At 38.0% G+C, this 15,974-nt stretch overlaps 1 protein-coding gene across 8 annotated transcripts in view; it reads left to right on the forward strand.

Moving 5' to 3' along the window:
• The window catches only part of KIAA0586 (KIAA0586 ortholog), a 133,375-nt gene that overhangs the window by 18,144 nt on the left and 99,257 nt on the right, over nt 1-15,974 (forward strand). For all 8 annotated transcript variants that reach the window (XM_058567021.1, XM_058567024.1, XM_058567017.1 and 5 more), the window contains 4 exons: nt 455-578; nt 11,622-11,754; nt 12,376-12,593; nt 13,028-13,100. In XM_058567021.1, the coding sequence (XP_058423004.1) occupies nt 455-578; nt 11,622-11,754; nt 12,376-12,593; nt 13,028-13,100 (548 nt within the window). The remainder of the gene's footprint in view (nt 1-454; nt 579-11,621; nt 11,755-12,375; nt 12,594-13,027; nt 13,101-15,974) is intronic.

The raw sequence follows: 15,974 nt of genomic DNA on the forward strand, positions 1-15,974 counted from the left end.
TAAAGAGTTTTAAGGAATTTAAAAGATAATAAAATCTTTAATAAAGAAACTAACCTCACCAAAAAAAAAAAAATTAGTGTGTAGTCTTATTAAAGATGAGGCTGAAAGGAAGATTGAACCAATAGTTACTGTGAAGAAACAGTTAAATCTCTCTTTTATTATGTATAGAAATAGTCCAGTTTACTGGGCTTCATGATGATGGGCTTCATGATACTTCTCATTCAAATTCCTTTTTTCTGTGATGGAAATATATTCAGGCCTAAACTTTTACCATTATAGTTTTTATGAGTTATAAATATTTAGTTTTATTTGATGAGTGTAGTTATAGCCATTGTAGAGTGAATTGAGTAGATAATCATCATAAGAAGCTAATTTAGTACAAATATATGAGATATTATATAAAAAATAAATAAATTAGTACTTGAAAAATGATACTATATTTCTTCTATTGTAGGAAATGTAAGACTATTGGAGCAAATTTTGAATAATCATGAGTCTTTGACAAGAAAAAGTGAATCTTCAGACAAAAGCTCACTAACTAGGTCAAAAACAGGATGGAATCCTGAGAGGAGAGACAGGTAAAAACAAGAGATTGGAATGAAAGCTGTATTGAAAAGAAATTTGTTCATATTTCTAAAATTTCCTTAGGAATTTTAATAAATTTATAGCATTACTTTTTAAAATTGTCTTAGATTTAGTTACTATTTTCTGCTGCTAATATATCTTCCCCCTTTTCTATAATATAGTTATAACGTGAATGTTTCTAATTTTCCAAAAATGTAGATTATTAATTTCTAAGGAGTGCAGATTATTCACTTCTGGTAAAATGATATCTGGCATTTGCTTTAAAAATAATCCCATGCAAGGTAGGGGAAACTAGTTTGAAAGAATAGATGAAATGAGGGTAATCATGAGTTAATGATCATTATACTTAAATAAGGATATGTGGAGGTCATTATACTATTCTTTTTACTTTTATGTATGTTTGAAATTTTACATTATAAAAAAATTTTTTAAAAATCAAGTAAATCTAGGCCATGATAATTTTATTTATTTTGAATGTCATGAAAAATACAGTAATAACTAAAAGAGCCACATTTTTAGTAATTTCATGTGGAGACAATGTGTAATTTTAGTCTGTTTACATTTATTTATTTTTTTCAGTTGTTTCTTATTTATTTATTTATTTTTTAAATTTAACTTTTTTGTTTATTGCAGTAACATTGGTTTATAACATTGTATAAATTCAGGTGTACATCATTATACATCTATTTCTGCATAGACCGCATCATGTTCACCACCCAAATACTAATTACAACCCATCACCACACACATGTGCCGAATTATCCCTTTCGCCCTCCTCCCTCCCCCCTTCCCCTCTGGTAACCACCAATCCAATCTCTGTCTCTATGTGTTTGTTTGTTGTTGTTATTATCTACTACTTAATGAGTGAGATCATACGGTATTTGACCTTCTCCCTTTGACTTATTTCACTTTGCATAATACCCTCAATGTCCATCCATGTTGTCACAAATGGCTGGATTTCCTCGTTTCTTATGGCTGAGTAGTATTCCATTGTGTATATATACCACATCTTCTTTACCCATTCGTCCCTTGATGGGCACTTAGGTTGCTTCCAAGTCTTGGCTATTGTGAATAATGCTGCAGTGAACACAGGGGTGCATGTATCTTTATGCATTGGTGTTTTCCAGTTCTTTGGATAAATACCCAGCAGTGGAATAGCTGGATCATATGGTAGTTCTACCCTTGATTTTTTGAGCAGTCTCCATACTGTTTTCCATAGTGGCTGCACCAGTTTGCACTCCCACCAGCAGTGTATGAGAGTTCCCTTCTCTCCACATCCTCTCCAACACGTGTTGTTTCCTGTCTTGTTAATTATAGCCATTCTGACGGGTGTGAGGTGATATCTCATTGTAGTTTTGATTTGCGTTTCCCTGATAGTTAATGATTTTGAACATCTTTTCATGTGTCTGTTGGCCATCTGTATATCTTCTTTGGAGAAATGTCTGTTCAGGTCTTTTGACCATTTTTTAATTGGGTTATTAGTTTTTTTGTTTTTGAGATGCATGAGTTCTTTATATATTTTGGAGATTAAGCCCTTATCAGATGTATGGTTTGCAAATATCTTCTCCCAATTGTTAGGTTGTCTTTTCGTTTTGTTGATGGTTTCCTTTGCTGTACAGAAGCTTTTTAGTTTGATGTAGTCTCATTTGTTTATTTTTTCTATTGTTTCTCTTGCCCGGTCAGACATGGTGCTTGAAAATATGTTGCTAAGACCGATGCCGAAGAGTGTACTGCCTATGTTTTCTTCTAGAAGTTTCATAGTTTCAGGTCTTACATTCAAGTCTTTAATCCATTTGGAGTTAATTTTTGTGTATGGTGTAAGGTAAGGGTCTAATTTCATTCTTTTGCATGTGGCTGTCCAGTTTTCCCAGCACCATTTGTTGAAGAGACTTTCTTTTCTCCATTGTATGTTCTTGCCTCCTTTGTCAAAGATTAGCTGTCCATAGATGTGTGGGTTTATTTCTGGGCTTTCGATTCTATTCCATTGACCTGTGTGTCTGTTTTTGTGCCAGTACCATGCTGTTTTGGTTACTATAGCTCTGTAGTATATTTTGAAATCAGGAAGTGTGATACCTCCAGCTTTGTTCTTTCTTCTCAGGATTCCTTTAGCTATTCGGGGTCTTTTGTTGTTCCATATAAATTTTAGGATTCTTTGTTCTATTTCTGTGAAAAATGTTGTTGAACCTTTGATAGGGATTACATTGAATCTATAGATTGCTTTCGGAAGTATGGACATCTTAACTATGTTAATTCTTCTAATCTAACAGCACGGAATATCTTTCCATTTCTTTGTGTCCTCTTCAATTTCTTTCAGCAATGTTTTATAGTTTTTGGTGTATAGATCTTTCACCTCTTTGGTTAAGTTTATTCCTAGGTATTTTATTCTTTTTGTTGCAATAGTAAATGGGATTGTATTCTTAATTTCTCTTTCTGCTGCTTTGTTGTTAGTGTATAGAAATGCAACTGATTTTTGTGCGTTGATTTTCTATCCTGCAACTTTACCGTATTTGTTTATTACTTCTAAAAGTTTTTTGGTGGATTCTTTAGGGTTTTCTATATATAAAATCATGTCATCTGCAAATAGTGAGAGTTTCACTTCTTCCTTTCCAATTTGGATTCCTTTTATTTCTTTTTCTTGCCTAATTGCTCTGGCTAGGACTTCCAGTACTATGTTAAATAGGAGTGGTGAGAGTGGGCATCCTTGTCTGGTTCCTGTTCTTAGAGGGATGGCTTTCCGTTTTTCACCATTGAGGATGATATTAGCTGTGGGTTTGTCCTATATGGCTGTTATTATGTTGAGGTACTTTCCTTCTATACCCATTTTATTCAGAGTTTTTATCATAAATGGATGCTGTATCTTGTCAAATGCTTTCTGTGCATCTATTGATATGATCATGTGATTTTTATTCTTCATTTTATTAATGTGGTGTATTACATTGATTGATTTGCGAATGTCGAACCATCCCTGCATACCTGGAATAAATCCCAGTTGATCATGGTGTATAATCCTTTTAATGTGTTGGTGTATGCGATTTGCTAGTATTTTGTTGAGGATTTTTGCATCAATGTTCATCAGTGATATTGGCCTGTAATTTTCTTTTTTTGTGTTGTCCTTGTCTGGTTTTGGTATCAGGGTAATGTCGGCTTCGTAGAATGAGTTAGGGAGCTTCCCCCCTCCTCAGTTTTTTGGAAGAGTTTGAGAAGGATGGGTATTAAGTCTTCTTTGAATGTTTGGTAGAATTCACCGGGGAAGCCATCTGTTCCTGGTCTTTTATTTTTGGGGAGGTTTTCTTATTTATTTATTTATTTATTTATTTATTTATTTATTTATTTATTTATTTATTTATTTATTTATTTATTTATCCCCCAAAGCCCCAGTAGATAGTTGTATGTCTTAGTGGCACATCCTTCTAGTTGCTGTATGTGGAACGTGGTCTCAGCATGGCCGGAGAAGCAGTACGTCGGTGTGCGCCCGGGATCTGAACCCGGGCCACCAGCAGCGGAGCGCGCACACTTAACCGCTAAGCCATGGGGCCGGCCCAAACATCTTTTTTTTTTTGTGAGGAAGATCAGTGCTGTGCTAACATCTGCCAATCCTCCTCTTTTTTTTGCTGAGGAAGACTGGCCCTGGGCTAACATCCGTGCCCATCTTCCTCTAATTTTTTACATGGGACGCCGCCACAGCATGGCTTGCCAAGCGGTATGTCGGTGCACGCCCAGGATCCCAACTGGCGAACCCTGGGCCGCTGCAGCAGAGTGAGCGCACTTAACCGCTTGCGCCACCGGGCCGGCCCGGGGAGGTTTTCGATTACTGTTTCGATCTCCTTACTGGTGATTGGTCTATTCAAATGCTCTATTTCTTCTTGATCCAGTTTTGGAAGGTTGTATGATTCTAAGAATTTATCCATTTCTTCCACATTGTCAAATTGGTTGGCATATAGTTTTTCATATTATTCTCTTATTATCTTTTGTATTTCTGAGGTTTCTGTTGTAATTTCTCCTCTTTCATTTCTGATTTTACTTATTTGTGCCTTCTCTCTTTTTTTCTTGGTGAGTCTAGCTAAAGGTTTGTCAATTTTGTTGATCTTTTCAAAGAACCAGCTCTTGGTTTTATTAATTTTTTCTATTTTTTTTTAGTCTCTATTTCATTTATTTCTGCTCTGATTTTTATTATTTCCCTTCTTCTACTGATTTTGGGCTTTGTTTGTTCTTCTTTTTCCAATTCCTTTAGGTGCATTGTTAGATTGTTTGAGATTTTTCTTGTTTGTTGAGATAGGCCTGTATTGCTATAAACTTCCCTCTTAGAACCGCTTTTGCTGTATCCTATAAATTCTGGCATGTCGCAATTTCATTTTCATCTGTCTCTAGGTATTTTTTGATTTCTCCTTTGATTTCTTCATTGACCCAATCGTTGTTCAGTAGCATTTTGTTTAATCTCCACGTATTTGTGGCTTTTCTGATTTTCTTCCTATAGTTGATTTCTAGTTTCATACCGTTGTGGTCAGAAAAGATGCTTGGTATTATTTCAGTCTTCTTAAATTTATGGAGACTTGTTTTGTGGCCTAATATGTAATCAGTCCTGGAGAATGTTCCATGTGCATTTGAAAAGAACGTGTATTCTTCGGTTTTTGGATGGAATGCTCTGTATATATCTACTAGGTCCATCTGTTCTAGTGTGTCATTTAAGGCCAATGTTTCCTTATTGATCTTCTGTTTGGATGATCTATCCGTTGGTGTAAGTGGAGTGTTAAAGTCCCCTACTATTATTGTGTTACTGTCTATTTCTATTTTTATGTCTGTTAATAATTGCTTTATATATTTAGGTGCATCTACATTCGGTGCGTAGATATTTACAAGTGTTATATCCTCTTGTTGGATTGTTCCCTTGATCATTATGTAATGCCCTTCTTTGTCTCTTTTTACAGTTTTTGGTTTAAAGTGTATTTTGTCTGATATGGGTATTGCTACCCCAGCTTTCTTTTCATTGCCATTTGCATGGAGTATCTTTTTCCATCCCTTCAGTTTCCGTTTGTGAGTGTCTTTAGGTCTGAAGTGTGTCTCTTGTATGCAGCATATATATGGCTCTTGTTGTTTTATCCAGTCAGCCACCCTATGCCTTTTAATTGGAGCATTTGGTCCATTGATGTTTAAAGTAGCTATTGATAAGTATGTACTTACTGCCATTTTTTAATTTTTTTTTCTCAGTGTTTTAGTAGTCCTTCTCTGTTCCTTTCTCCTTCTATACAGAATTGATGGTCTCTTTAGTTTGACCTCTGTCTGAAGGCTCTACTCTTTAACTCCCCTCCTCCCTCATTTTATGTTTTTGATATCATATCTAACCTCTTTTTTGTGTATTTGTATCCATTACCATCTTTTCATGGAAACAGATAATTTTTCCTATTTGTGGTCTTCTGTTTTCCCTTTAAATCAGTCCCTTTAACATTTCTTGTAGCACTGGTTTCTTATTGACAAACTCCTTTAATTTTTGCTTGTCTGGGAAATTTTTGATCTCTCCTTCCATTTTGAATGATAACCTTGCTAGGTAGAGTATTCTTGGCTGTAAGTTTTTTTCTTGTAGCACTTTAAATATATCATGCCACTCTCTTCTAGCCTGTAAGGTTTCTGTTGAGAAGTCAGCTGATAGCCTTATGGGATTTCCTTTGTATGTAACTTGTCTCTCTCTAGTGGCTTTTAGGATTCTCTCTTTATCTTTTTTTTTTTTTTAATTTAATTTTATTTATTTTTGCCCCCCAAAGCCCTAGTAGATAGTTGTCTGTCATAGTTGCACATCCTTCTAGTTGCTGTGTGTGGGACACGGTCTCAGCGTGGCCAGAGAAGCGGTGCGTCGGTGCACTCCCGGGATCCGAACCGGGGCTGCCAGTAGCGGAGCGCACGCACTCAACCGGTAAACCACGGCGCCGGCCTCGTGTCTTTATCTTTAATTCTGGACATTTTGATTATGATATGTCTTGGTGTGGGCCTCTTTGGGTTTATCTTGTTTGGGGCTCTCTGTGCTTCTTGTACCTGGATGTCTGTTTCTGTCCTTAGGTTAGGGAAGTTTTCATCTGTTATTTCTTGAAATAGATTCTCTGCCCCTTTGTCTCGCTCTTCTCCCTCCAGGACACCTATAACACGGATGTTAGTGCGCTTGATGTTGTCCCAGAGGTCCCTTAGACTGTCCTCACTCTTTTTAATTCTTTTCTCCTTTACCTGTTCAGCTTGGGTAATTTCTTCTAGTCTTTCATCCAGCTCACAGATCCGTTCTTCTGTATCCTCTACTCTGCTTTTGAGTCCCTCTAGGGAATTTTTCATTTCCAGTATTGTAGTCTTCATTTCTGATTGGTTCTTTTTTATATCTTCCATTTCTTTGTTGACATTCTCACTGAGTTCATCTATTCTTCTCCCCACATCAGTGAGCATCCTTAACACTCTTTGTTTGAACTCTCTGTCGGGTCGGTTGCTCATTTCTGTTTCACTTAGTTCCTCTTCTGGGGTTTTGTCCTGTTCCCCTACTTGGAACATATTCCTTTGCCTCCTCATTTTGCCTCTTTCCCTGTGCGTGTGTCTACGTGACCTTATATAAGTGATGCCTTAGGAGGCCTGTAGTGTGCTTCCCTCAGTCCTCAATGTTCCAGGAGTGACCCCTATGTGGGCTACGTGTGTCCTTCTGTTGTGGCCTGTTTGCTTTCCCTGTAGGCGCTCAGGGATGCTGAGTCTGGCCAACTGTTGTAATGCTCAGCTGCTTGTAGTTGTTGTGGGCCCTTCAGTCTCTTTATCAGGTGTGGGGAGCCCCAGCACAGTTGGCTGCAAGTTCTAATATCACATTTGTGTTGCAGTATTTCTTTTAAGTGAGTAGGCCCCCAGCATGGCAGATTGTTAGGCTCAGGGCCTAAAGAGACCAGCCTTTAGGTCTCTTGTCAGCTCTCTGAGGATTGCAGCTGGGTGGGGCTGGCCTCAGGCACGGGAGCACCCAACTGTCTCAGGCTTTGGAAGGTGGGGCAAGCCCCCCACGTGGTTCTTTGAGAAGCACAAGTCCTCTGCAGCCGACAAGCTCCGCTGCCCACAGGTCCACACACACAGTCAACACAGTCTTGCCCTGTGTGCACGCCCCGACCTCCTGAAGTGGACCCAGTCTCTCCACGGTGGGAGCCCCACACACTCCACCACCGCCCCATACTCTCCACCTGCTCCTTGTGCACGCCCTGCTGCACTGAAGTGGGCTCAGTTGCCAGGCTGCAGAGAATCCAGTCACCAATCTATGCAGGCCTACTAGTTGCCTGAGGGCTTGTTGTTGAGTGGGGCCAGTCTCTAGTGGGGGCTGCCTGTCCTGGCTGAGCTGGATTAAATTGATGTTCTAGTGGGTGGGGCAGACTTGGGCTAGCAGGCCCCTGGGAGAACTCCAATGGTGTCTGTGTCAGCACGCCCACACCAGGCCACAACAATGGCCACCGCCAATGTCCCAGTCCCTGGAGAGGTCTCACCTCTCACTGCAATGCACTCAGAGCCTATCAGGTGAGTCTCTTTTCACCAAAGCACTGTGCACCTTTCTTTCTGGTGATTTTAGGTTACTTTCTGAAACGGGTGAGTTTGCGCGTGGGCCCTTTAAGTGCCGGTTTTAATGTCTTTGTGAACCAGCTTTTCTGGGGGTACTCCCCAATGTTTTAGCAGCAGGCAAAGTCAGATATTATGCCACTCATCTCAATTGTGCTGGGTCCACAAAATGCCCACAGCAGGGGCACTCCCCGGCTCAGGGCCCTGCTCCTCCAGGGAGGTTGCATACCTTTGGGCTGTTCCTGGGCAGCCGTGAAGCTGGCGACTTGTGAAGGTGGCATTTTTTTCTCTCCAGAAGGGAGTTTCTGCCTCTTCCACCTCAATTAGGATTGTCATTTGTTGCAAGAGTTCCTCTTATCCAGTTTTCAGTTCTGTCTCAGGGGTAATTTTTCCATGAGTAGTTGTAAATTGCCTGTGTCCGTGGGAGGAGGTGAGTTCAGAGTCTGCTTACGCCACCATCTTGACTTGGAGACCTGTTTACATTTAATATGATTACTGATAAAGTAAGATTTATGTCTACCATGTTGCTATATGTTTCTTGTATGTCTTAGGGCTTTTTATTATTCCACTATTCCTCCATACTGCCTTCTTTTGTGTTAAATAGGTATTTCCTAGTATAACATTTTAATTCCTTTGTTTCTTTCGCTGTACTTTTTGAGTTATTTTCTTAGTGATTGCCCTTGGGATTATAGTTAACATCTTAATTTAAAACAATCTAGTTTGGATTAATACCAGTTTAATTTCAATAGAATTCAAAAACTTTGTTCCATATAGCTTCATTCCCTTCCCCTTTCTTTCTGCTATTATTTTCATACAAATTACATCTTTATACATTATAAGCACATCTGTATAGCTTGATATTTATTGCTTTATGCAGTTGTCTTTTAAATCAGATAGGAGAAGAAAAGAATTATAAACAAAAATATGTTTTATACTCTTTTGTATTTACCTATGTAGTTAATCTTTACCAGTACTCTTTATTTCTTCATATGGATTCAAGTTAATAGCTAGTGTCCTTTTATTCCACCCTGAGGAACTCCTTTTAGTGTTTCCTGCAAGGATAGGTTTCCTAGAGATGAATTCTCTCAGTTTTGTTTATCTGATAATCTCTTAATTTCTCCTTTACTTTTGAAGGATAGTTTTTCTGTATATAGAATTTTTTGTTGACATTCTTTTTCTTTCAGTACTTTGAATATGTTTTCTCACTGCCTTCTGGACTCCATGGTTTCTAATGAGAAGTTAGCTTTAATCCTATTGAGGATGGGCTGGCCTGGTGGCGCAGTGGTTAAGTGTGCATGCTCCGCTTTGGCGGCCCCGGGTTCACAGGTTAGGATCCTGGGCGTGCACTGATGCACCGCTTGTTAAGCCATGCTGTGGTGGCGTCACATATAAAGTAGAGGAAGTTGGGCACGGGTGTTAGCCCAGGGCCAATCTTTCTCAGCAAAAAAGAGGAGGATTCGCATTGGATGTTAGCTCAGGGCTAGTCCTCCTCACAAAAAACAAAAAATCTCATTGAGGAACCTTTGTATATGACAAGTCATTTCTCTCTTGCTGCTTTCAAGATTCTCCCTTTGTCTTAGGCTTTTGACAGTTTAACTATGATGTGTCTAAGTGTGGATCTCTGTGAATTTATCCTACTTGGAATTTGTTGAGCTTCTTAGATGAGTGGATTAATATTTATTAAATTTGGAAAGTTTTTGGCTGTTGTTTCTTTATACAGTTAAATAGTACAAATAACCTTTCTCCTCTCCTAGGACTGTGTGGTATGTTGGTATGCTTGATGGTATTTCACAGGTCTCTGAGGCTCTTAATTTTTCTTCATTCTTTTTTCTCTCTGTTTTTTAGACTGGATAATCTCAATTAACCTATCTTCAGGTTCACTGTTTCTCTCTTCCCCCAACTCAAATATGCTGTTTAGCCCCTCTAGTGAATTTTACATTTCAGTTATTGTATTTTTCAACTCCAGAATTCCTGTTTAGTTCTTTTCTTTCTTTCTTTTTAAAAAATAGTTTCTGTTTCTTTATTGATATTCTCTATTTGATGAGACTTCATTCTTATACTTTCCTTTAATTCTTTGAACATGATTTCCTTTAGTGATAGCTAATTTATAGTCCTTGTCTAGTAAGTCTAATATTTGGGGTTCCTCAAGGACAGTTTCTAATAACTATACTTTTTACTGTGTATGAGCTGTACTTTCCTGTTTCTTTGTGTGTCTCAACTTTTTGTTGAAATTGGACTTTTTAAATAATGTAATGTGGCAACTCTGGAAATCAGATTCTTCCACCCCTCTGGGGTTTGTTATTGTTTTTCTTGTTATTGCTGTTTGTTTAGTGACTTTCCTGGACTAATTCTGTAAAGTCTGTATTCTTTGTCATGTACAGCAAGTCTCTGTTTGGTTAGCTAAATCTGCTAGTGATTGGAAAGAGATTTCCTTAACTACTTTGAACAAGTAAGTCTCCCTCTCTTTGACAAGGGGATACTTGTGTGTGCGTGCACATGCACGTGTGTGTTGGGGGCACACCTTCAGTGCTCTGACAGTTTATTAGCCTTAACTTCCTACTTGCACAGAGCCTCAGGGTCAGCCAGACATGAGAGATTAGGCCCTTCTTAGGTCTTTCTTGGGCATGCACATAGCCTTGTACATGTGTATGACCTTCTAGATCCCCAGTAATGTGTTGGCATTTTTTAGAGCTCCACATAGACATCTCATTCCCCAGATTTTTAGTTTATTGGCAACCCTCTTGTGTACTTCAACTGGTATGGCCACCTCACGCAGCTGAGATTAAACGATTGCCACTGTTTTCGAAAAATGACCTGAGGATAGATAGGGTTTCTCCTTGAGCTAGCTCTGAGTCAGGTCAAATAAAGGGAAACTCTGGGAATGGGACTTTTTGAGGAGGTCCAGGCTTGTTCTGCCCTTTTGAGTGGTTGTGATACTGTTGGTTGTCACAGCTACAGGGGTTGTGAGCCTGTTGATTTTCAAGGCTACCACAGAGTTGGGGAAGTATTCTGGGAATGGAGCAAATTAAAAATGCCATAAAGCTTGCTGTTCTTACTCAGAGTTAGCCATTTCTTGATTAAATGTTCCTCAGGCTGTTGCAAGCCTTTGTTTAATTTCCAGAGTTCTGAAAAAGCTGATTTTGACCATCGTTGCTAGTGTTGTCTTTGCTCTTATGCAGGAGTGGATTTTTAGAGGTTCTTGCTTTGTCATCCTGGAAGTGTTTCTGCATGTTAGTTTCTTCAAAGCAAAACCTTTTTTCTGCTCTTTTCTTACGATGCCTAAACCAGTCTGGTCAGAATAATTTTGTCTCTTGTGATTTTCTGTGTTTTCATATGTTTAATCATGTAATGATTAATTTCATTGTACGATTTTAATAGGACACTGTTTAGTAATGTATAACTAAGAATATATCAAAGTTTTATGTAATCAAATGTGTACTGAATTTATGACAACTTAGGAAACTTTATTTTTAAATCTTCTACAGCACTGTCACTCTGTCCTCTCAAAGATTTCCTTCCTATGAAGAACTAGGAACAGCTGAAGTGACTGTGCACAAGTCTGATGATATTCTTTATGATCTTGGCCAAAAGAGGAAAGAAACAAATGGTGTACTCCAGGTAAAGCGGGTATAGGATATTAAATTTGATGATTAGTAATAGTAAAAATTATGAAGAAGTAAAAACTTATCAAGACAGGAAGAAAGAGGAAGGATGAAGACAAACTACTGAAAAAGATGTCATCCCAGTCTCTTCTCTTTACAAAACTTTCCCAGATCCCCTCACCAAGTGACTTCTACTTACTGCTCCCAGTCTAGGACTGAGCCACATGGCCACCTCTAGCTTTCCAGCTTCTTTTGAGGAGGAAGGAAGGGGGAAGAGAACTGCGAATGGCCCTCGTTTATTTAGTCCACAATGTCCGCCATCCCTACCAAGAGCCAACTTGCTCTTATTTTGTTTTAGCTTTCTTCACCAGATACAGCTTTTATTGGTGACCGGACTGCCTGGCACTTCTGTGGACTTCCCAGCCCTATATCACTTAATATTCACATTAGTACTTCTAAATGGAAAGAAACCTTAATTGCCAAGTAGTCTTTTATTGGCTCCTCAATTTGACCCATTGAGTCTTTAGACTATATTGGCATAGTGTATGGCCCCAACTATAGTAATAGCTCTTGTTTGTATTAATATAATTAATGTGAGTTTTACATGGTAACATTTTTGCCTTTTTTTCCTTTTAAGCCCAAAGAATCTCTGATTATGTCAAGGCTTGCCGATCTTTCACAGAATTCCTTTAAGCTTCAAACAACCAATACGAGATCTGTATTGAAAGATGCTGAGAAGATTTTGAGAGGAGTACAAAACAATAAAAAAGTACTTGAAGAAAACCTGGAAGCTATTATTCGTGCAAAGGACGGAGCTGCCATGTATTCGTTTATCAATGCCCTGTCTACCAACAGGTAAGACAGGATGTTGGCAACCCAAAGTTATTTATGAAACTACCAGTTTTACAGGCTTTCTTAATTTTTTTCCTAAGCATTTCATTTTGCTTAATGTGTTTTAATGTTTAGAAGAGGTTCTTTATTGCCTTTGAGGATGTGGACTTATTATAAAGTTGGAATTTGGATATATACATGTTGCTATTACTTTTTATAGATGTAAATTTTCCCTTTAATTTCTTTTCTCTCTTTGGTGCATATCTTCTGGAATGTACAAGTGCTTTTCAAACATCCTTCAAACATTTGATGAAAACTAATAACATTGGTTTTTCCTTTTCAGATGAAGGATATTGGGCTACATAGTAGATTCAAAACAATGTAAGACTTCTGATGCAGGTCCTGTTCTCAGGATGTTAAATGCTAATTTAAGAAAATTCTTTTTTTCTCTTTTGTAGAGAGATATCAGAGAAGATTCGGATTAGAAAGACAGTGGATGAGTGGATTAAAACTATTTCTGCAGAAATTCAGGTAGGTATTGGAAAATTGAGAATTAAATAAATCCTCAGGAGATAACATTGATTCAAATTTATAAGTATCATACTTATTCTCAAAATGTTCCTTATAAATAAGTCCAGTTATAATTCTTAATTTCACTCTGTCACTGTTTATATTTACTTAGTAATAAGTTTCATTTTATTTAAAAAGTGTTTTCTCTCGTAAATTGTATTGTGGCTCTTATCTGGCAAGTTGTTGGACAATAACTAAAATATGAGAAATTGGAAAGAAGCTTTAGCAAAAGCACTTAGAAAAGGAAGAAGTATACTTACAAAAACATTTCAAGACAGCAGATTTAGAAGCATTGGCTGGGCCGGCCCCATGGCTTAGTGGTTAAGTGCGCGCGCTCTGCTGGTGGCCCAGGTTTGGATCCGGGCGTGCACCAACGCACTGCTTCTCCGGCCATGCTGAGACTGAGTCCCACATACAGCAACTAGAAGGACGTGCAGCTATGACATACAACTATCTACTGGGGCTTTGGGGGAAAAAAAAAAATAAATAAAATTATGAAAAAAAAAAAAAAGAAAAGAAGCATTGGCTTACCAAAGTAAAAACACCAAAGTTGTTTAAAGGGATAATACCCCCCAAGATTGCTACGGTTACTAAGTTTACAGACGGCGGTTCCAGATGGAAAAACTGCCACTTTCTCACATCCACAAAGCTTGTGGTGTATCTTCAGACATTAGCGTTGCAAAAATCTAGGAGAGTTATCTTTATTAGGGGGTCAGTAATTTAAAGGAAATTCTTAAAATTTTATATATTTGAGGGAGCAGAACTAGACAGTGTAGCCCTGTTATTTTTATCTTGGGGTGCAAAGTACAAAGTACTCCTGACTGTAAGATGTATGTAGTATATGCTCACTCACAATGGTAGCAAGATGAAGTGTCAGTTCAGTTTCCACAGCAATAGACACTGAAATATATTTTTAAACTTTATTGTTTAAGAATACACATCTCTAGTGCGGTTGTGAAGGATTTATATCAGCTACTGTATGATGCACCAGAAAAAAGCTGAACTAAGAGTCAGAAGACTTAGAGATCGGTTCTGGCTCTGCAGACAGCTAGCAATATATATCCCTCTGTTACTATGAATTCCATGCAAAATATGTTTGTTTAAACCTTCAAGCAATTTTAATTTATAAATATCTATTTCAGAGTTTTATTACAAAGTGATTTACATTTTTGGAAATTTACTTTTCAATTTAATTTTTTTTTTTTTTTTAATTGATATTTTAATGGTTTCTAACATTGTGAAATTTTGGGTTGTACATTTTTGTTTGTCCATCACCCCATATATGACTCCCTTCACCCCTTGTGCCCACCCCCCACCCCCACTTCCCAGGTAACCACAGTCCAGTTTTCTCTGTCCATGTGTTGGTTTATATTCCACATATGAGTGAGATCATACAGTGTTTGTCTTTCTCTTTCTGGCTTATTTCACTTAACATAATACGCTCCAGGCCCATCCATGTTGTTGCAAATGGGACGATTTTGTCTTTTTTTATGGCTGAGTAGTATTCCATTGTATATATATACCACATTTTCTTAATCCAATCGTCAGTCGAGGGACACTTAGGTTGCTTCCACTTCTTGGCTATGGTGAATAATGCTGCAATGAACATAGGGGTGCATAAGCCTCTTTGGATTGTTGATTTCAGGTGCGTTGGATAGATTCCCAGTAGTGGGATGGCTGGATCATAGGGCATCTCTATTTTTAATTCTTTGAGGAATCTCCATACCGTTTTCCATAGAGGCTGCACCAATTTGCATTCCCACCAGCTGTGTATGAGGGTTCCTGTTTCTCCACATCCTCTCCAACATTTGTTGTTTTTTGTCTTGGTGATTATAGCCATTCTAACGGGCGTGAGGTGGTATCTTAGTGTTGTTTTGATTTGCATTTCCCTGATGATGAGTGATGTTGAGCATCTTTTCATGTGCCTATTGGCCATCTGTATATCTTCCTTGGAGAAGTGTCTGTTCATTTCCTCTGCCCATTTTTTGATCGGGTTGTTTGTTTTTTTGTTGTTCAATTGTGTGAGTTCTTTATATATTATGGAGATCAACCCCTTGTCAGATGTATGTTTTGCAAATATTCTCTCCCAGCTGGTTGGTTGTTTGTTCATCTTGATTCTGGTTTCATTTGTCTTATAAAAGCTCTTTAGTCTGATAAAGTCCCACTTGTTTATTTTTTCTTTAGTTTCCCTAGTCTGGGTAGGCATGTCATCCGAAAAGATTCCTTTAAACCCAATGTCAAATAGTGTGTTGCCTATATTTTCTTCTATGAGTTTTATAGTTTCAGGTCTCACCTTCAGGTCTTTGATCCATTTTGAGTTAATTTTTGTGAATGGCGATAGCACATGGTCCACTTTCATTCTTTTGCATGTGGCTGTCCAGTTTTCCCAACACCATTTATTGAAGAGACTTTCCTTTCTCCATTGCATGTCCTTAGCACCTTTGTCGAAAATTAGCTGTCCGTATATGTGTGGTTTTATTTCTGGGCTTTCAATTCTGTTCCATTGATCTGTGTGTCTGTTTTTGTACCAGTACCATGCTGTTTTGATTACTATTGCTTTGTAGTATGTTTTGAAGTCAGGAATTGTGATGCCTCCTGCTTTGTTCTTTTTCTTTAGGATTTCTTTAGCTATTCGGGGTCTTTTGTTGCCCCATATAAATTTTAGTATTCTTTTTTCTATTTCTGTGAAGAATGTCATTGGGATTCTGATTGGGATTGCATTGAATCTGTAGATTGCTTTAGGTAATATAGACATTTTAACTATGTTTATTCTTCCAATCCACGTGCATGGGATATCTTTCCATTTCTTTATGTCCTCGTGGATTTCCCTCAATA

The sequence above is a fragment of the Diceros bicornis genome, chromosome 24 (genome assembly GCF_020826845.1).
Source record: "Diceros bicornis minor isolate mBicDic1 chromosome 24, mDicBic1.mat.cur, whole genome shotgun sequence".
Classification (NCBI taxonomy): Eukaryota; Metazoa; Chordata; class Mammalia; order Perissodactyla; family Rhinocerotidae; genus Diceros; species Diceros bicornis.